The 22,757-nt window shown below is 40.3% G+C and overlaps 1 protein-coding gene across 1 annotated transcript in view; it reads left to right on the forward strand.

Annotated features, from left to right (window-relative positions):
- The window catches only part of LOC126473640 (attractin), a 293,725-nt gene that overhangs the window by 173,010 nt on the left and 97,958 nt on the right, over positions 1 to 22,757 (forward strand). Inside the window, exons 16-18 of the mRNA XM_050100828.1 lie at positions 10,462 to 10,605; positions 19,217 to 19,366; positions 19,764 to 19,928. Coding sequence (XP_049956785.1) covers positions 10,462 to 10,605; positions 19,217 to 19,366; positions 19,764 to 19,928 — 459 coding nt within the window. The remainder of the gene's footprint in view (positions 1 to 10,461; positions 10,606 to 19,216; positions 19,367 to 19,763; positions 19,929 to 22,757) is intronic.

Raw genomic sequence — 22,757 nt, forward strand, 5'->3', positions numbered from 1 at the left:
CTTGCTCTTGGGGTCAGGTCTTGGTAGACCTCATCATATCCCAAGAGTTGTGCATCCTAAACACTGGTACTCCCACAGTACTGAAACAGAGGCATCTACAAACAACAACCGGAGACACGGCTTAGCCACTGCCTGAATATTTTCTAAAACTATTGCCAATGCCAGCCAGGATCGGGCAGTTTGTCACTACCATGTGACTGTAGAGAGGGGAAAATTGGATTTCAGATCCACCAATTCTGAGACGTACAATTATTTTTTCTCCATGTGGGAGCTGGAGTCTGTTCTGTCTGAGACTTGTAAAACTGACCTGGTCACGACCAGGATTTGCCAACTGTATCAAAGAAAATCCCCATCAACTGCTTTAATCTCATGTGGCAGACAAGTGACTTTCCCATCTCGTGGAGAGAGGCAATTCTGATACCTCTCCTCAAACCGGGAAAGGACTGAACATATCCCAGTAGTTATCAGAGTATCGCCTTAATGAGGCAATACTGCAATAACTGTTGGACCCTTCGAGTAGGAAAGATCTAGGAGCGAATGGTTAACCATCATCTGGTCTGGTTGTTAGAGACCAGGCAACTCCGTAGCTGCTCTCTGTGTGGATTCTGGTGATTTTGGTCCACTGTCAACAACTTGACACTGCAAGAGGCAGCTATTCAGCAGGCTTTTCTATGTAATCATCACTGTATTGCCATATTCTTCGATCTCAGTAAGGAATACGATACTACTTGGAGATTCTGTATTCCCACACAACTGCGTCAATGGGGCTTTCGTGCCCACCTCCTCAGCTTTATATCGTCTTTCTTTTCTCAGTGGTTTTTTAGGACCCAATTTGGTGACACACTGTCAGATCAGTTTTAGCCGGAGAACCCTGTCCCTCAGGGCAGTGATTTAAGTGATACTATCTTTGCCACAGCCATAAACAGTATCATGTCTACGGTAAGGAGTCCTGTACAGTACTCCTTATTTGTGGACAATTTTGCTGTTTTCTGTTTCTCCTCCAGTGCTGCAACAGTGAGCCATCAGTTGCAACTTACTTTGAGCAGGTTAGAGGAGTGGGTGGCAAAACAGGTTTTCCATTTTCTGCAGATAAGTGTGTGTGTGTGTGTGTGTGTGTGTGTGTGTGTGTGTGTGTGTGTGTGTGTGTTTGTTCACTTTAATCATTCTCATCATTTTTTAATTTGCCTGACTTGCATATGAGGAACACCATCCTACATTTTAGAGACTTAGTAGAGTTCCTGGGCCTCATTTTTGACTCAACATTGTCGGGTTGCCACACGTGAGAGACCTAAAAACCAGAATCCTCAAGGCACTGAAGATCACCAAGTGCCTTCGCCACAGATCTTGAGGAGTGGACAGAGCATGTCTGCTCCACTTTTATAGGACTTTCGTGCATTCACAGTTGGACTATGAGTGGACAGTGTATGGATCAGCAAGACATTCTTATTTGAGGATCATTCTCACTGTCCACCATGAAGGGATTCGGCTCACGGGTATTTATAGGACCAGTCCCATATCCAGTCTGTGTGCTGAGGCTGGGGAACTACCACTCACCATCCAGCAGCAGCTCCTCATGGTGCAGCAGGCTCGTAAGTTCCTTGCAGCTCCGACTTCACCTGCATATCGTATTGTTGCTCACCCGACTCTGGAACGCCTTTTCTCCAACCATCCACGAGCCACAATGCCATTCAGGATCTGCGCGCAGCGTGTGTTGGAGTCCCTCGATGTGGAGCAAATACAACCCCAAATACAGTTTTTAAATGTGTTGCCGTGGCTGCAGCAGAGGCCCAGCGTCATTTCAGATTTAGTGCAGTACCGGAGAGATCACACTTCTACTTCTGTTTTTAATTTCCTATTATGTAACATTTATATGAGTACCACAACTATATCAGTGTCTTTACGGATGGGTCTAAGAAGGGGGACTCCATTTGTTGTTCTGTTGTTTGCCCGGATTGTGTCCTCAAGATCTGAATGCCTCAAGAATTTACGGTTTCTGATGCAGAATTATATGTAGTCTTGCAGGCACCAGAACAGATGCGACATTCTTCCAATGCCAAATATTTTATCTGCTTCGATTCCCTGAGTGCCCTTCACTCTCTCCAATGTTTATACCCAGCAGATAAATTAACCCAGAAAACCCAGGGTGCCTGCCTCCCATTACAACGACTGGGGAAAGAGACAGCTTTCTGCTGTGTACCAGGGCACTTGGTGTTGCAGGGAATGAAAGGGCAGATGCAGCAGCCGAGGAGGCGTGTTGTGATCCTCAGGTATTTCAGTGTGCCATCCCCATGCATGCTGTCACCTTGTTGTTGGGGTGCAAAGTCATGTGTCGCAGGGAAAACAAGTAGCTGGAAGTGGCTGACAACAAGGTCCGTGTCATAATGCCCACTACATGGCCGTACTTCCTTCCAGCCACATCGATGGGACGAGGTTCTCCTTACTTGGTTTTGCATGGGTCATAGCCCTACGATGCATGGATTCTTACTCCAGCAACAGTATCCTGGTGTGTGGTGCTTGTCGCGTGCAGATCACTGTGCGCCACATGTTATTGGACTGCGTTTTATTTTACGACCAGCAGGATGCGGCAGATTTGCCAATGGATCTGCACTCCATTTTAGCTAACATTCAAATGAATGTGGTTCAAGTTTTAAAGTTTTGTGAATTGTCCAAAAATTTTAACAAGATTTTAGGGAGATGTTTTAATTTGTTAACAGGGTGATTGACTCACCCAAGTATTTTGTAAGTGGTCAGACAGTCATATTTTCCTGTGCCTTTCTTTTAGCTCTTCTGTGTTTTGTTTTTTCTGTGTTTTAATTTGATGTATAGCTACCTTCCTTCTTTCTAATTTCTTTTAGTGGATATGAGGTGCACTCAAAGCAACCACACAGTCACTTGATCAGTGTGCAAAAGTTTCTGAGTTTATCTCCTCATTAGTTTGTTTTGATAACTGTAAAGGCGCTTATGACCTCAAAGTTGAGTTCCTATAAATTCCAAAAACACACACACACACACACACACACACACACACACACACACACACTTCACAGTTAATTTTGTAGATTCCTAATTGTGAAAAATGGCCCTGATTGTGAAAATGGCTCTGATTTCTGTGGTATGTGCCTCAGTAGTCTTTGTAGATTATTAGTACTCTTGTAGCTAGTGTGTAATTTTGTACTCTTGAAACACCAAATAATTGTGTTGGAAACAATACCTCGATATGCCCATACAAGAACTTCATTTTTCTGTTGTTTGTTTGTGTCTCTAATTAAATTTATTTCATCTATGGGGTTATCGAATGTTTGATGGTTTTCTTTAGAATGTGTGTCGACTAAGTTTTTAGGATAACTGTTATTTATAGTTATATTTGGAGAAGCTCTGAGTCTTTCTCAATTTTTCTTTTTCCAAGGTAAATTGATCAGTCTGTGTATCATAGAGCGAAAATATACGAGCTTGTGGGCTCTTGGATGGCATGATTGGCTGTGGATAATTATGTCTGTTGACACTGGTTTAGGAAAAATATCGAATGTGTGTTCAGATTTCTCATTTGAAATTTTTAAATCCGAAAAGTTAATGCTCTTATTTTCTACGTTTCCACACTAAAATTAATTTTTTGATGTGAACTGTTGAAATGTGAATACAGGACATTACTCATTTCTGTTGTGCCATCAGATAGGATTAAAATGTCTTTGGCACATCTATAGTAATAAAGTTGTTGTTTTTTTTTTTTTTTTTTTTTTTTTTTTTTTTTTTTTTTTTTTTTTTTTTTTTTTTTTACTGTTTGCGTGAACTTATTAAAAAATTTTCGTCAGTATTGTTAATGAAAATGTCAGCCAATGTATCCACTAGGCATGAACCAATTGTTACCCCATCTTCTTGGAGATAAATTTTTTTCTGCAATGAGAAGTATTTTAGAAGCTCTACTGTTTCACAACCTTCTGCTTCAGTGATTTTCTTAAATTTGTAAAGGTTGTTTTTAATGATTTCAGTAATTTCATTTACTGGAATGTTCATATACATGTTAGATGCATCAAGTTTTCATTCTATGATACACAGACTGATCAACTTAACACTGGAAAAATAAAAAATTGAGAAAGACCTATGTCATATCGAAACATGACTGTAAATAACAGTTATTCTAAAATCATGTTTTAAGAATACAAAATTACCCACTAGCTACAGGAGCACTAACAATCTACCTAAGATTTTTGAGGCACATACCCCAGAAATCAGAATCATTTTCAGAATCAGGAATCTACATATTTAACTGTGAAAAACGCTCAAAATTTTCTATTGGACAAACAGGACGGGAAGTTAGCACATGACCTAAAGAAACCACGATTCTTAGCGAAAACAAGATACCAACCACAAAATACCTAACATAGGCGAATCACTTCAATTATTAAATAAGTTATAGGAAGCAAAAATCATGGATGTAACTGAAGAAATTGAAATTTGCATTCGTCTAAACAACCAGTATTCAGAATTTTAAATTAGCGAAAACACCTGTAAAATGGAAAATTCCTATGCAATTTTTTGCCAGTTCTACCATGAAACATTACAGAACTGTAGAATGTATAATTGTCACAACACTCATTACTAAATATGACTGTAATGCAAAAATCACGTAACCATAAAGCAGTTTTTACGTGACTCTCATAGTTTTCAGTACTGTTTCATTAGAGTACTGTGATTGATTTTGTATGTAAGATCTTTGTAACAACTACTTAAAAATGACATGTTCCCACAATAACAGAATGAATAGTTAAAAGTTATTTTAAATTAATTACATAAGTCATATTTACAACAATTATGAATGATAATTAAATGTAATTGAGAGCATATGTATATATATATATATATATGTTAATTAACATATTTCTGTAAAATAATTATAAGCTTCCTAGTGAAAGCATGTTAAAAACATTGGCTTTATACATACAAGCTTTACAACAATTGCTGAAAAGTAATGTGCTCCTAAAATAGTGAAAAACCTTTTATGAATTATTTTCTTACAATTACGTGCATTCATAGGAGCAAGGACATACACTATGTGATCAAAAGTATCCAAACACCCCTAAAAACATACGTTTTTCAGATAAGGTGCATTGTGCTGCCACCTACTACCAGGTACTCCATATCAGCGACTTCAATAGCCATTAACCATCACGAGAGAGCAGAATGGGGCACTCTACGGAACTCACGGACTTCGAACGTGGTTAGGTGATTGAGTGTCACTTGTGTCATCCATCTTTACATGAGACTTCCACACTCCTAATCATCCCCAGGTCCACTGTTTCCAATGTGATAGTGAAGTGGAAATGTGAAGAGACACGTACAGCACAAAAGCGTACGAGCTGACCTCATCTGACAGAGACCGCTGACAGTTGAAGTGGGTCGTAATGTGTAACAGGCAGACATCTATCCAGACCATCACACAGGAATTCCAAACTACATCAGGATCCACTGCAAGTACTACGACAGTTAGGTGGGAGGTGAGAAAACTTGGATTTCATGGCCGAGCGGCAGCTCCAAGCCACACATCACACTGGTAAGTGCCAAATGACGTCTCGCGTGGTGTAAGGAGCGTAGACATTGGATGATTGAACAATGGAAAAACATTGCGTGGAGTGGCGAATCATGGTACACAATGTGGCAATCTTATGGCAGGGTGTGGGTATGGCAAATGCACGGTGAACGTCATCTGCCAGCCTGTGAAGTGCCAACAGTAAAATTTGGAGGCAGTGGTGTTATGGTGTTGTCATGTTTTTTATGGAGGGGGCTTGCACCCCGTGTTGTTCTGCGTGGCACTATCACAGCACAGGACTATATTGATGTTTTAAGCACCTTCTTGCTTCCCACTGCTGAAGAGCAATTAGAGGATGGTGATTCCATGTTTCAGCACAATCAAGTATCTGTTAAAAATGCACACCCTGTGGCAGAGTGGTTATACGAGAATAACATCCCTTAACTGGCATGCACAGAGTCCAGACCTGAATCCTATAGATCACCTTTGGGATGTTCTGGAACGCCGACTTCATGCCAGGCCTCACCGACCGACATCGATACCTCTCCTCATTGCAGCACTCCATGAAAAATGGGCTGACATTCCCCAAGAAACCTTCCAGGACCTGTGAGAGTGGAAGCTGTCATCAAGGCTAAGGGTGGATCAACACCATACTGAATTCCAGCATTACCAATGGAGGGTACCACGAACTTGTAAGTCAGTTTCAGCCAGGTGTCTGGATACTTTTGTTCACATAGTGTACATGATACAATTTACTGTACCACTAAAAATGTCCATATATCAAGTTATAATGCACTCAGTATATCTAGCGATATGCCTTGCTCCTGCATTAAAATCACAGTGCTTGTCACAGCTGCAGATCCTATTGCAATGAAAATTATAAATACAAGTTCTGTTAATTGTCATTGATTTTCATTCACAACAAACCTTTTAAAGTTATATAGATGTGTAAGATTGGCCCTGAACCTGAAAATATGAATAAGAAATTTGCTGCAGAAAGTCACATTCACTATTAAGACTTAAATTTTTTGGTTAAATTTGACTGAAAAATTGTAAGCAGTTGTGGAATATGATATAAGAAATCATTAAAAACTTTTTTTTTTTCAAAATTTTAAAATATAAGGTAGCAGACTAGATTATGATAATTTCAAAACAGAGGCTCAAAGTAAATGACCCCCACCCCCCCCCCCTTTTGGTATTAAGAAGCTTAAATAAAACCGCATTTGTGACTGAGGACTGATGATCTTTCTGTTATATTTTGCCGTTTTGGAGAGCCTCTTTGATGCTGTTGATTGGATCCTTAGTGATAGTACTTTGAAGTGAAGTGATATGAAGTGGAATCACAGCAAAAATTGGTGAAAGAAAGACCTTGGAAGGTTTTAGGAGAATTCTGGGAAAGAGCTTGGCAAAAATGCACTTATGGTGTTGGCAGCTTTTGTGTTATATACTTCTGTTGATAACTGTTTGTGTGGTGAATGAAAGAAGGTGAACATGATAAATCATTAGTTGTTGGTTGGATACGATAGCGAAACCAGTGAGAAAATGTTGTTCAGTATACGTCTTCGTGTTCCTGCCTAACCAATACCAAAGCCAGCCAGTACCTTCCCTCACCATGAACAATGGAAATGGGGACCTTCTGAAAATACCCCACAAAGTTTTTGCAGCGATCATCGGGCTATGCCGCAGATCAGATCATTACCACAACCAGTTTTCTTACACTCAAATGTATTGGCTTTGCCAACTAACAAGCTTGCTGTATCATTGGATTATGAAACAATCTCCCAAGGAATCCTGTCATTCCGAGATAGGTACGATACAAGAAATAAACACAAAAACCAGTCACCAACCTAACAATCCATGATAGCCAGATCAATAATCATCAGTCTCGTGCTCTCCAAGTTCAAAACAAAAGTAATCAATTCATATTTTCCGCAGAAACAAGTCATTAGATTTAACAGTTTTAATTGTCTTTCACCAATGGAGACAAACTGCCAACAGCAGCATGCAGTGTAAGAGCTATTGGCACCCTAAGTGCTCGTTAACCAAGTGCATTGTATCTGCAAAGGAGACCATATAGAGGACTGTTGGTTAGTCAGCAGTCGGGGTGCTAGCCAGCCAGTAGCTTCCCTCACCATGAACACTGAACCTTTCTCCCCTTAACTCGTAGACTCTCCCCTTAACTCATAGACACCGCAGCAGTCTTCAATTGAAACATTCCAGCAGAAGCACGTGTTTCACAAGATTGATACTAAACATTAAACTGCATAGGATTTTCTAGTACTTAAGACTCCAGCTGCATGTTGGCTTAACACTGTGCAAGGTAAAGTTCCACACACTGGCCCTAAATGGACCAATCGGGCTTGACTGATTGCTATGTCATCTTCTGCCAAAGGCATCATTGGATGCAGTATGGAGGGCCGTGTGGTCAGCACACGCCTATCCCAGGCGTTGTTGGGTTTCTTGACCTTAGAACCACTACTACTTGATCAAGTAGCTCCTAGTGCCTAGTGAGCCGTGCTGACCCATCAGTTATGGAAGCAGACTCAACCATGTGTCAGAATAACTATTTGTATATTTATTAGAATACTCACAATGTATTAGAGCAGATATTTTTGTTTACTCTAATTGAAAGGCTTAACTGATTCATTTAAATGTGTAGTTACTAAAATGCATAAGGAATTCCTAGGTTGTTGTAGCCGAACACCATCAAAATTAAAATGGTTTGCATGGCTTACTTAAAAATATTGCCTTACTGCACTGAAGCTGCATGACAGCCAGATATTACAGATCATTCATTTTTTGTGATAAAATTATTAATGAAGGTTAATATCTTAGAGGAACTGGATTGCATATAGTGAACATTTTCAAAATTTAATGACAGTGAATTGTGACATTAATAAATGTTTGTGGAAATTTGATTAAAGTCTTTTCTAAAACTAAATTTGAGTTAATAATTGTTGCAGTGTTTGTGTTATTTTCCAACAGAACAAAATTAGCTGCTGGCAGTGTTACTGTTGAAAGGTCATGATATACACAAGGAAAAACAAGGCTTATAAGATGCATCTTCAAGGGACATCATATTAATTAGGTTCAATTCAGTTGAATGCTGACAGTTTAATACTAGTCTACATCCTATATCCCATGAACCATTTCACAAAATTTCCAGGGATACCATGATATTTTAGTTCACTTAAAATGGTGTTTGATTCATTCAGTCATATGCAGCAAATAACTAGATCCTAGTGCCGCTATAAAAGTTACATTTTCTTACAACGTGTCATCTCTCTGTTTTAAAACATACGTAATCATTTTGAGACTGATCAAGGCATCCAATAGAATGGATCACAGTCAGTAAATTTCCAAATTCTTTATATTATCAAGCCATTTGATAAAGAAAATGCAACTGTTTCCATTTTCAAAGTTGACTAAAGTAAGATGCTTTTAAGATGAGGACCTGGCCAGAGAGATATAAAAGTATGTATCAGGCCTTTCTTAAGTACAAAATTGTGCATTAGTCTTGTACTTGAATCCAGTCTCTTCCTTTTAGTGCCCATTTTCTTCCAGTTAGCTTCATGGGCAGACCCAAAAAATTTCACTCCACTATTGCTTCTTGAATATTTCTCCAAAAAGCACGGCAGCAGTGATAACGAAAACCTTCATTATGCACTGACCTTTCGAAATTATCTTTCCAGCAGTACTGGGTGAAGTGATGCAGTGTATTAGATAGTATATTGTACTTGGTTATTGTCTAGTATAATTTCATAGTTATTAAACTTTAAAGTTGAGAAAATAATTCTAGGACACCCTTTATATTAGTACTAATTTATCAGTTGAAAGTAGTCAGTTAATAACTGTGCATAACTTTGCAGTTAGATAAGTTAGATAGAACAGATTTTGAGATGCTATATTGTAGCTGTGGTACTGTGCACAAAAAAGAAGAATAATTCAAAGAATGGCCACATATTATGATAACAAAAACATTATTTCAGCAAATCATGTTACCTACTTAGTTTTCAACACTGTGTAAGAATTCTTTTAATGTGGGCTAAATACATATTCTTCAATATATTTGTATTTCTGTTTCTGAAAAAGTGTTGCAGACTCTTTTACATAAAGCTTGTCAGAGGTTTACTACTCATTACTTAAGAGTAGGGTTTGTGGAAATGTGAGATTTTAAATTAAATTGTTGTTAAGTGGTGTACTCCATATTTATTGTGTGTTTTGTATCCTCTCAATAGCTAACACACAGTTTTCCACAGGACAGCAGTACTTTGTTTAGATTTAATGAAGTCAAAGTCAACATGTGCATTGCCTAGGATTATGAATTAAATGACGACAGTGAGTGAAAGTAGAACATTAAATTAAACACGTTTTTGGTCAGTGCTTGAGTCCAAAGACAAGACCTAAAACAATACAAATTGGGAATAGACAAGCTGTCGGCTGGAGTAGCTCAGGAAGTATGTGTAGTAAACAAGTCCTTACTTGACGGCAGTGACTTCAGACTCTAGTTGTGAGCAATGAGGCAGTCATGCACAGAGGTATTAGTGTTGATAACTGACAAGGAGATGGGCCTAGTTGCTCAGTGAAAACTATTTAAGTCGGGTGTGCAGCAGGCTTTATACGTAACAGTGAAAGAATGCTATTGGAAATGTAAAATGTGTGATATAGTTGACCTATAGTTAATATCACACTTAGTAGATACACACAATACTATAGTGCATTCTTCCCCCACTGCATCTGTGAATAGAACGGGGAAAAGCCTTACAACTGTATAATGGGAAGTACTGTGTTATGCATACATTATCGTTCATTATTATTAGTATTATTTATTATTATTATTATTATTAATTATTATTATTATTATTATTATTATTATTATTATTATTATTATTATTATTACACTTGTCATTTATATTTGCATTTTTACCTGTTTATAGCTTGTCAGTGTAATGGCCATAGCACCTGTGCAAATGGAACAAGTCTTTGCAATCAACCTTGTGCCAACCTTACACGTGGTCCCCACTGTGAGCAATGTGTGCATGGCTATTATGGAAATCCAGTTAATGGAGGAAAATGCAGTCGTAAGTAACAATTTGTAGAATGATATGTAGTGACAGCCTTCATATTATTTCAGCACTATAAATTATGTAAAAAATTCAAAACATGTAAATCTGCAGTTAAAATATTCTCTAGGACATGTCTTGTATCCCTGAATCCAGTAGGGTGTGGCGTACCAAACACACTAGGAATTACTGTTTGACCATGGTAAGTTGTCACTTCATACAGTGTCTGTCAGAAATGGCCTCCCCCTCCACTATACTAGGACTGCCAAGCGAAGAGGAGTGGTGAGAGGAGGGCAATACCAATTCCTTCTAGCAGTGCTGGCATGAGTACTCATGTTTTACCAAACAAAGTAGTGCAGTGGTTAGCATACTGGACTCACATTTGGGAGGCTGACGATTCAAACCCTTGTCCGACCATCCAGATTCAGGTTTCCCATGATTTCTCTAAATTGCTCCAAGCAAATGCTGGTATGATTCCTTTGAAAGGGCATGACCAATTTCCTTGTCCATCCTTGACACAATCAGGACAGGATGGTAAACCAAATCTTCCTTTCTTCCTTCTTTCTTAGTACCCATGTTTTTTGTTTCTAGAAAAGCAGAGGTGATGCACAAAGAAATATTGACATCACTTGGATACTAAGGAATGTCTTCAGATTAGTATAAATTTTCTTCACTTGTGGTACCACCAGTAAAAAGGGTCAACGTCTCATGGCAAAATGGCAAGTAGTGGTAGAGTTTCCATCTAAAAGGTTTTGTTTCTTTTGTTTGTAGGGGTCAGAGAACACATCGATGATGCATTTGTGGTTTAGCACATAGTATGTAGCTTGAAACACCCTATAATCGTTCTGTCAGATTCAAATAAAATTCATTAGTATTCCATAATTGCTATGTTTTAAACTTTGAAATTGCTTTATTGCGGACTGTGAATTATGAATATGTCATGTCCTCTTTTCTATTGATGCGGTCGGTGATCATTCTGCACCAGATTTTTTGATAATAAATAGCAAGTTAGTGAGCAGAAAATGTAATTCTTGGTGCACTTGGAAGTGACGTAGCTACTGATGGGGGAAACTGCCCATCACACACCCCTCAGATTTAGTGATAAGATGGCTCAGTGGATAGCCTGTCAAAAGCTGAACACAGATGAAGCATGAAAAGGGGAAGAAGTTGTAACGAACTGTGAAAAAAGAAGCAAAATTGAAACAGTGAATGGTCCAAGCTCAAGATGTGCAACATCAAGTGAATATGAATAGCCACAGCATTGTGGTTATGTGGTCGTAGTGTTGGACTGCAAAGGGGGAGATCAGTGTTCAGATCTCCCTCGTGCCTCATTATAGTTTTCTTCTTTTTTTTCCCACAAAATTATAAACTGTCCATCAGGTCATTGATGTTTCTGTTTGCTGTATTCAAATTTGTGTTTGTATGTCATGGTTTAACATCCATTTCCAACAGTGTGGTGTAAGGAAGGGATCCCCAACTATACGCACCTGCTATTTGTTCTGCACAAATACCACATGTTGTAAGTTTTATGTTCTGTATTGGAAATTTTGACTCTTGATTTTTTTATTTTATTTTGTTGTAACACAGTTCACACCCATTTATTTGTTGTTTTCATTTCTCTGAGAGGTGTATGTGGCATTTCGCCTGCTCTCACTAGTCATCACTAAGGTAATATATTCTTACCACATGACTCATATTCTATAACCAATGTATAGTATGACAATTGCTAAGGCTATGGGAGGACAACACAGTAACCAGATGAAAAGTTGTGTTCTTTTTTTTTTTTTTTTTTTTTTTTTTTTTTTTTTTTTTTTTTTTTTTTTTTTTTTTTTTTTTTTGGGGAGGGGGTGAGAAATGGGCTATGAGGGAGATTTGAACACAGGTCTCACACTTGGAGGTGGTTAGAAAGGAAAGGCAGGTAACTTAGACACTGGGGTGAGAGGGATGAGTTAACTTTGATGCCAGAAGGCCATTAGGAAAGAAAAAAATAGTTCCAAAAAGACATAATAACAGCAACAACAACCACACACACACACACACACACACACACACACACACACCTCCCTCTCCCTCTCCTCAGGGGGGCTCTCCACTCTTTGGGAGTTTCGTGCTTGGCTACCACAGGCCCCCAGCCTTTGTAGCATCTTTTCCCTTCCCTACTGCATGTCTATCCTCTTGCTATTTCTTTCCCTCCCTTGGGGAACATGTCTGGGGTGTTTTTGCTAGTATGTTCAGCGTTTTTAGTAGCTGACATAAGAACAGTCTCACCTCCGTTTTTCATTCCTTTTTTCCTTTCTTCATTCACCTTCTCCTATCCTTCCTCTACTTCGGCATTTTAGGCTCCACTTTTTCTTCTTCCTCCCTATGTGCTCCTGAAGGCCGTCCCATATGCCTGACATGACATGTAACAGGAGACTGCGTAATACATAATTACCAGCCTTGGGTCGACAGGCAGGGTCCGCTTGTACCCCCTGGTACAAGACTGGCCTAGGGAGGGGTGATTGCCTGAGCTGCTACTGTTCCAGACTGCAGATTGGTCAGTGTGAAAAATTACCGAAAGCAGGTGGGGGGGGGGGGGGGGGGGGGCCAGCAGCAGCAGCAGCAGCAGTTGGAAGGAGTGTGCCACCAGAGATGCTGGCAATCGTGGAGGATTTTCTCGCAATGAGCCAGTCTTTGCAGTCTATGTCTACCAAACACAAATGGAATGAAGCTCCCAATTCAAAGACCCTCCCAGCTGCACCACGGTTGCTCGTGGTATCACGTACTGAAGATGGTCAGTCCTATGCAACGGTAAGTCTGTTTCTTATTCAGAAAGGTGTTGATGCAATTGCCGGCCCTGTGAAATCCTGTTCTCATTTACACAAGTGCTTGCACCTTTGCTATCCTGTTCATGTCAAGACCCATAGAACTCTGAATTCTTTTGTGGTGTTATTTACACTAGGCTGCTTGATTGTCAGACCGAGATAGAAATCCAAACCTATCTCTCTGATCAGTGTGTCATTGCCGTCCATCGGGTGATGGAAGAAGATAGATGCATCCTTAGTGCCCACATGCATTCTTTTTCTCACCTTTGATAGAGTGTTGTTTCCATCCAAGATGAAAGCAGAATATGAAGTTATCACAGTCCGACCATACATTCCAAACCTGATGCACTGCTACCAGTATCATCATTTCAACCACACTCAGATGTCTTGTCAACTCCTGGTCAGATGTGTAACCTGTGGTATGGATGTGCATGAGGGCATTGTCCGCCTCCTTCACCCTGCTGTATCAACTGCAATGGCTACCATGCCACCACTTCTCAAGATTGTCCCATGCATCTAGAGGCTGTCCAGGAGATCTTGGTAATGGAAAAATTGCCTTACCCAGTCGCTCGCAAGCTGTTGGCTAGTCGCAAACCCTGCTTCTACCATCTGGCACTACAGTACAGTTCTTGCTACATCTCGCTCCATGAAAAACATGACCATCAGACATGTGACCTGTGGTTGTGAAATTGCCCCATGTCACAGTTCATAACCAATAGATTGTGGTCAGAGTCCACATCTGCCCCTGGAAATGTCTTACAATTTAAAATCTGGTTCCTAAATCTCTGTCTTACCATTATATATAGAGGGAGATCAAGAGATGAATACACTAAGCAGATTCAGAGGGATTTAGGCTGCAGTAGGTACTGGGAGATGAAGAAGCTTGCACAGGATAGAGTAGCATGGATAGCTGCATCAAACCAGTCTCAGGATTGAAGACCACAACAACAACAATGGTAGCATCGCCGTCTCCACATCCAGCTGTGCAACAAGCCACTAAATCATCACCTCCCGGGGCAAAGTCACGTGCTAAACAACCAGCAGGCTGGAAAGACTAGAAGGAATACTCCCGCAAAGACTTGCTATGTCCTTCCAGCCAACAAACATCTGAGTCTTCCTCTGCCTATCGGAAAGGCTCCAAGACGTCAAACAAAGGTGAACGGTCTTTCCCTTCACCGACTCGGAGATGCTCTTGGATGGTGTCATCCCATGATGCCCACAACTGGCTGACCTCCATGTCGCCAGTGCGCACTGCCAACCTGTTTTCTGCCCTAGACTCCGCAGATCAACAGAGGGAGAATGCCAATTCCTGTGTAGATCTCATGGAGCAGGATCTTCCAGCCTTTGTGCCCTGTTGTGGTGAGTCTTTGAAGACTGACACTCAGCAGCTGCCGAGGTGACACCCCTTCATTTTTTCCCTCCTCTGCTTTCCTCGATTATGACTCTCCTTAAGTGGAACATTTGTGGCCTTCAGTCAAACAAAGAGGATTTATGACTGCTCTTAGAATCAGTGTCCACTTGTTCTCTACCTCTGGGAAACAAAATTACGTCCTTAAGACTGCTTTGAGCTCTCATATTTCTTACTGGTCCATTTTGACCTTCCCCAGAGGACAGCATTCTATCTCATGAGGGAATCATGCTGCTCATATGGGATGACATTCATAGTCAATCTATCTCCCTGACTACCTGCCTACAAGCCGTTACAGTTGACCTTTTCCTTCCCCCACATGACCTTTTCCCTTTGTAGCGTTTACATTCCTCTGTCATTCAGTGTCACCAGGGCAGACTTCCTCCAGCTTATTGGCCAGCTACCTCACCCCTCTCTGCTGCTCAATTACTTTAATACGCACCATCCCGTTTGGGGTTCTGTTAGAACCTGTCTGAGAGGTGCCCTCTTGGCTGACCTTCTCAATCAACTTGACCTCCTGTACCATAACACAGGAGCACCAATGTTCCTTTTAGACTCCATACACACCTACTCCCATTTGGACCTATCCTTCTGTACTGCCCAGCTTGCCCATTGTTCGAGTGGTCTATTCTCTCTGACGTGTACTCAAGCGACCCTTTCCAGTGTGGCATCCATTTGCTGACTCCTACCCCACTTACATGCACACCCAAATGGCAGCTAATAATGCCAACTGGAGGCTTTACTCCTCACTGGCGACCTTCGATGAACAACATTTCCCCAGTTATGATGACCAGGTAGAATATCTTACAAACTCCATCCTTAATGCCACAGAAAGTTCCATTCCTCGCACTTCCTCTTTACCATGCGTGTCCTGGTCCCTTGGTGGACTGAGCTGTGCCACGATGCAATTTGTGCACAGAGACATGCTCTGTGTTTTTAACCATCATCCTACAATGACAAATTGCAATCATTATAAACAGTTGCTTGCACAGTGTCATTGCATTCTTCAGGATAGCAGACAAGCTAGCTGGGTTTCATTCACTAGTTCTTTTAACAGTTTCACTCCCTCTTCCGTCATGTGAGCCAACCTCAGATGGCTCTCTGGGACCAAGATCCTCTCCCCAGTTTCCTTCCTAACAGTAGCAGATGATGTCATAGTGGACCCTGTTGCTCTTTCCAACACCTTGGGCCGCCATTTTGTGGTGGTTTCGAGCTCCTCCCACTATCACCCAGCCTTCCTTCAACAGGAACGAGCGGAGGAGGCTCATGTGATACCCTTCTCTTCTCAGAATCCTGAGTGCTATAATGCCACCTTTGCTATGAGGGAGCTGGACATGCTCTCACTTCATCCCAACCCTCCACTCCAGGGCCAGACGATGTCCACAGTCAGATGTTGCAGCACCTTTCTCTGGTGGGCAAGCACTTTCTGCTTCACATAGACAACTGCATCTGGGCAGAGGGCACGTTTCCCAGACGCTGTTGCGAAGACACTGTCACACCCGTACCTAAGCCCGGTAAGGACAAACACCTCTCTTCTAGCTGCCATCCCATTTCTCTCTCTATCTGCTAAGAGTGGCCAGCCATCCTACACCTCCTTCTTTGATGACTTCTGAGATCATCAGTATGGGTCACATCCCTCTTCTCTGTTACCTCCTGGAGTTTGCTTTCAGCTCTTGCTTTGGCAGCATAACTTCACACTATCTGCAACTTTCCCAGTGCGTGTGGACCCTTCACCACCTTGGCTTCTGTGGCGGCCCGTGCTCAGCTTGGCCTTCATTCACTTTCTAAGAACACTACTCCAGCCTCGTTCTGTTGCCTTCAGTTTCATGACCTTTGCACGGAACGTCACAATTTTATCTTTGTGTACACTGATGGCTCTTGGACTGACCATGGTGTCGGGTGTGCCTTCGTTATTGGCGCTGACACTTTTCAGTATAGGCTTTGGGAACACCACTCAGCAGTATCAGGCCACACAGTACGTCCGGTGACCCAGACATTTCAATTGGTCATCTGCTCTGACTCTCTGATTGCCCTTCAGAGCCTCTGTGTGCTGTGCACAGTCCATCCCTTAGTGCAACGGGTCCAGGAAAGCTGCCACTTGCTTACTCTTCATGGAGCCACTGTTATGTTTATGTGGCTTCCTGGTCATGTTGGTCTGACAGGAAACAAGGCCACTGACGCTACTCCCAAACATTGCTGTCCTCGTACATCAGTCCACTAGTTCTTACAATCTTTGTGTTGCCGTCTGTCAATAGGTGGTGTCACTTTGGCGTCACCACTGGTGCTCCCTTCATGGGAACGAGCTCCGGGTCATTAAGCCTCTTCCAGTGGCTTGGACAGCCTCCTCTCAGCCCTCTCGCCGTGAGGAGATCATTTTAGCTAGGTTGCGTATTGGGCGCTGTCTTTTTAGCAATCACCATTTGTTAAGTGCCAATTTTTACTCACTTACATTCTCCTTTGTGTTTTCCATCTGAGTTATTGGCCGTTTTAGCGAATGTCGAGCGGGCAGTCAACTGTGTTTTACTTTTTATCTGTTGTAGCACTATGGCGAAGGCCATTTAATTTCTGGTGTAGGACCTCCATTTTTCTATGATGTATTTGAAAGACTTTTCTCCACATCCCTATTTTTAGCTGTCTTCTCTTTTGTCGGTTGGGATTAACATGTAGGCATTTTCAACTCCTCTCTTTGTCTACATGTTCTACAGTTCTGACATGGGTGCTAATGACCCTACTTGTTACTGCGTCCTAAAACAAAACAAAATAATATTAATAATAATAATAACAAAATAACTTCTTTCATCTTTGTTGCACAGATGAATTGCATTGTGGAATTTATACTGCAATGCGTATTGCCAGATACCGAGCGAGGTGGCGCAGTGGTTAGCACACTGGACTCGCATTCGGGAGGATGACGGTTCAATCCCGTCTCCAGCCATCCTGATTTAGGTTTTCCGTGATTTCCCTAAATCGTTTCAGGCAAATGCCAGGATGGTTCCTTTGAAAGGGCACGGCCGATTTCCTTCCCAATCCTTCCCTCACCCGAGCTTGCGCTCCGTCTCTAATGACCTCGTTGTCGACGGGACGTTAAACACTAACCACCACCACCTATTGCCACATTTGTTGTGTCAGTGAGCTATAGTTAGCCAAACACATGAAGTTCACCTCTGATTGCATCCTGCGTCTCAAGATGTAAGCAAACAGAGGTTCAGAGTCGTTCAGCAGGAGCTAAAATGCTCAAGGCTAAAGCTGAAGAACCTGATTGAAACTAAGGCGATACTGAAAGTGCTTCAAGAGAACAACTAGGTTTGGTATAACAAATTTTAATATAACAATCAATCATTATGTTTGGGTTCACTTAGTCAACTAACGACTAGGTTAAGAACTTAAAACAAAGAGCGAATACTGTCACCCACATAATACTTTCAGTTGACCCATAACTAAAACTAAGTTAAGCTAGGAACTAACTGCTACTTATATTCAGTAACAACACACAGGCAGACTTAGCGGGGCAGTGCAGCTTTGGAGTTAGCTAGGCAATCCCTGTTTCTCATTACTCACTCTAGACCCAACTATGAACTTACTACCTCTTGGACCACCTGTTCAAGGACTATAACTTCTTTCCTCAACGTCAGATGTGCCCTTTCCAGATCACAAATTGTTCATAGTTAATAAACCACAGAACATCACGTGGTGTCCAGAATCTTTTGTGGAAAGTTCCTGGCTCATATCACGTACCATGTATGGCTTCTGTCATTCACATGTTATTTTATTTGTCAAGTCTGCAATCACAGAAGCGGCGCATTTGTTGATAATAATGTTTGAATTACATATCAACCAAGGTTACTCTGGAGCACTCATTGTCTGCTACAGCCCTTCGGTGGCACAGAAGGGGGATGTTACATATAATACATTGGCAGTAGCTCATTGCCTGTGTTTCTAGCCGATGCCTGCACAGATATTAAATACTGCTTTCCATTATTAATTTTAAAGATGCAAATATATTTCATGTATGTGGCAGTCTCGTATAAAAAAAATTTAAGGGCAGCTTTCATTGGTTCATGGTGATATGCTTTACTGTACAGTGCAGATAATTATTACACACAAATGCCCAAATATATTGCAAGTAACATTGTAAGTACCTGGATAGTGATAGGGAACAAGGAATGCTATGACGATAGAGACTGAAGATAATTTGTGTACACATGTAACCTTTCATTGGATGTACCCATGTTCTATTGTCTGTTACGAATCATAATTTGTAGGAGATTGAGAGATTTGTGTTGGTGCGTTATTCAAGACCATATTGTAGAATGTTCTCTTTGAATCTGGATGCCAAAATTTCCCGTATCTTTCCTTCTTATTCTTGAGCAAACAGCAGATTTTTTTATTTATGTAACAATTGTATTTTCTTTTGCAGCCTGCGAATGTAATGATCAGGGCACTGAATGCCATCCAGACACAGGAAAGTGTTTTTGCACAACAAAAGGCATTGTCGGTGACCACTGTGAGCGGTGTGATACTCAGAATCATTACCTCGGAGATCCCACGAATAAAGGCTCTTGTTTCTGTACGTAGTCAAATTTCCAAAGTATTCTTTTTAATACGATTTAATGTTAAGAAACTAATAACAGCAAGGTGTTTGAAAGATAGTGTGCTATTTTGTGAAGATAATGGTACATTATATAATAAGTATTATAAAAGTAGTCTATTATTTTGCATATTGTATTTTTATATTAGAGATATACAATTTCTAAATTCCAAAGAAGTCCATACTACCACACAGCCTAATTGCAGATGGAAGAGAAATGTCATTTCTTCCACCATTTATGTTCCCTTCTTCTGCAACTGTTGATAAGAAGCCTTTCCTGTAAACCTTGACTATGATTCAGATATATGTAAATGTTCCTGATCATATTTTATGCATAGTAAAATTGCTTCTAAATTTAAATTGTTTGCTTTTGCAGATGAGCTCACAATAGACTATCAGTTCACTTTTAATTTATCAAAGAAGGATGATCGCCATTATACACAGATTAATTTTAGAAATAGTCCACCAAAGTCGGATGTGGATGCTGAATTTAGTATTACTTGTTCAGTTCTAGCGAAGATGAACCTCACCATGAAGACTGGTAAGACATCACACCATCATATTTCAACATTTTTGTGCAACCAGTCAGTATTATTTTTGCAGCTGCAGTCTCTCCACAATAAGAAGACTCTTCACATTGATGCCACTGGTAAAGAGAAATCTGGCACAAGTTGAATTACATTGGCTGGTATTCTCTTGGTCTCAATTTCTGCCAACTTCAGCTAGAAAGCACACTGTTTTGGTACAACTGCAGTGTCATGTGATTTCTGTATACAATGTTGTGCCATGATTTGTGGTTAGTACTTATTGGATTTTAAAGTGAGTTAAGATGGTGTCCGTCACAGTGCTTCTCTGCTTTGCATTGTCTGTTACAAATTTCCTTTCTCATATAAGCATAGCACTGGTAGTGTCGGCAGCACTGGGCGAGGAATTTGGTGCTATTTCTCTCTGCACTACTCCTCTCTCGTTAGTATTCTATGTACAAGGTGAGACATGCTAATTTCCAATCTTCAAAACTACTTCAGGAAGGTTATTCTTATCATGAACACCCTTTACAAATACTATATGTTTTGTGAGAAGTATCAGAGTGACCCAAATGTTTGGGTTGTATTGTCGCAGAAACAAATTACAATTGTGAATGAATGACATTTGAAGAGCTGATCTTAATGCAGTTATTATTAGTGCTCTCTCAGCATTATGCTATCATAAGGGTTGTAGCAGAAACTTCTCTCGTGTATATTCGCAGATAAATGTTGTACAACAGAAATAGTAAATTAGATGTTAGATTTTTTTCACTCAGGATTACTTATATTTCCCATGTAGTTTCACTGTAGATGTGGTGGTTAAAGATTTTTAAAATAGTATTGTATAATCAGAGGATATTCCATTAGATTGTACTTCATTAAATGAGGTCATCAATCATGTTGCGACAGTACCATTGGTTGTGAATAGCTGCTGCAATGTACGAATCAGCTTCTGCAAACCAAATATGAATGAAAGTAAAAAGAAGTATTAATTTCTTTTGTGATTCTTCAGTTTCTCCCAGTGTATTTCTTACTTGAACAGTCCATGTGTTCGTCAGCGCATCTGACAATGGCGACACGTTTGATCCCTGAAATATTGTGCCTGTTGGACACTATGGACCAGCAGTACACCCGTGGACTGTTCGAGCATAAATTTCTTTATTAAATCAGTAGTGTGTTACGCAATCCATACCAAGTTTTTATTTTATTTTATTTTTTATTCAGTTCTTTAAAATTTTAGAAACCAATAAAAACTTACTCAGTTTTGAGCTCAGAAAAAAACTTTTAGTAAAGAAAGTTCCACTTTGTGCTTGAAAGAGGAAGAAAACATTACCTAGAAACACTGAAGAACTTGTTTCATTTTGCTTTAGCACATAAATTTTCAGAACATCAGCCACTAAAATAGTTACATCTACCATCTCTCTCTCTCTCTCTCTCTCTCTCTCTCTCTCTCTCTCTCTCTCTCTCTCTCACACACACACACACACACACACACACACACATACATTTGACTAAATCAAACTGAAGAGTAATAATTTGCATCTTGTAGAAGGTGTTTTATATGTGCTAGAATGACTATCTGAATGTGCATTGAACACCATGTGGGAACATTTTTTTTTTTACAGTTAGAGTGAAGAGACTGTATGAGTGTGTAAAAGAAGAAAGTAGAAGTCTGCATTACTGTTAAGTGTTTGATGTTACAGAACTAGAAAGAGATAAATAATGCAGTTGTGTGCATTTACGGAAAGATATAGGTTTTAAATAATTCCGCTTTTCATCCTGAGATAAAGTGAGGAGTGTGGTGGTGGTGGTGGTGGTGGTGGTGGTGGCGGCGGCGGCGGCGGCGGCGGCGGCGGCATTGGAGTAGGATTACTTTTGAATGTATGTTGGACATGACGTGTGAAGTGTTGGCTCATAACTGATGCCTCTTGGTTTAATGTTCAGATTAAAAGCGTAGTTTTTCTTATCGAGGACTACTTCTGTATTGCAACTAAAGTATATCAGTGCTAGAAATCTTAAAACTTTTTTGAATGTTAGCATTGTACCAGTTAATACAAAGTACATTGTGTTAAATCCGATTATACTACTACTTCAGATACAGTGAGATAACAATACTTAATAATGTATGTTCATACAAGAGCAATAACATTGCATGCATTACATATAACAATGATAAGAGACAGTTAAGTTCCTATGAGACAGACAGAATCCAATTTCTTTTCTTCCATGGTAGGTCTTTCATTGACATGGAAGGCACTGTTCTATGGCGTGCTTCACTTCTCTGAGCCGTGACATGGCTACATAGTGTAAGTGCCCCATCAGCAGGTACCACAATGCGTAGCAAAACCTGTGATCACCATCATGCCTTGAAGAGTCACCTGTAGTAGATTACATGCACAAATAATAATAATAAAGTTCCAATCAGTTTGTGGGTCTAAACTGATTAACCAATAAAAAATTTTTCACTGTGGCAGCCATGATGGAGAGGCCGTATTTACATTGTGTAATGCATCACTATACCAAAGAGAGATGTTACATCATGCATGGTACTATAGTTTAAGAACAAGTACTTAATTTATAAGTACAGGAATTTATATAAAGGCCCATTTTGTCAAGAATGGAATATATAATCAGTTGTGGCCTTGTAATAGGAACCATCCTGGCATTTGCCTGGAGTAATTTAAGGAAACCGTAGAAAACCTTAATCAGAGTGGCTGGATAGGGATGGAGCTTCCATCCTCATGAATATGAGGTCAGTTTGTTTAAGGCAGCATAACCTCATTCAGTTTATCACTAGGGTAAAATACTGTTTTGTTTATACATTCAAACAAAAAAGTAATTTCATA

The sequence above is a fragment of the Schistocerca serialis genome, chromosome 4 (assembly GCF_023864345.2).
Source record: "Schistocerca serialis cubense isolate TAMUIC-IGC-003099 chromosome 4, iqSchSeri2.2, whole genome shotgun sequence".
NCBI classification, from domain to species: Eukaryota; Metazoa; Arthropoda; class Insecta; order Orthoptera; family Acrididae; genus Schistocerca; species Schistocerca serialis.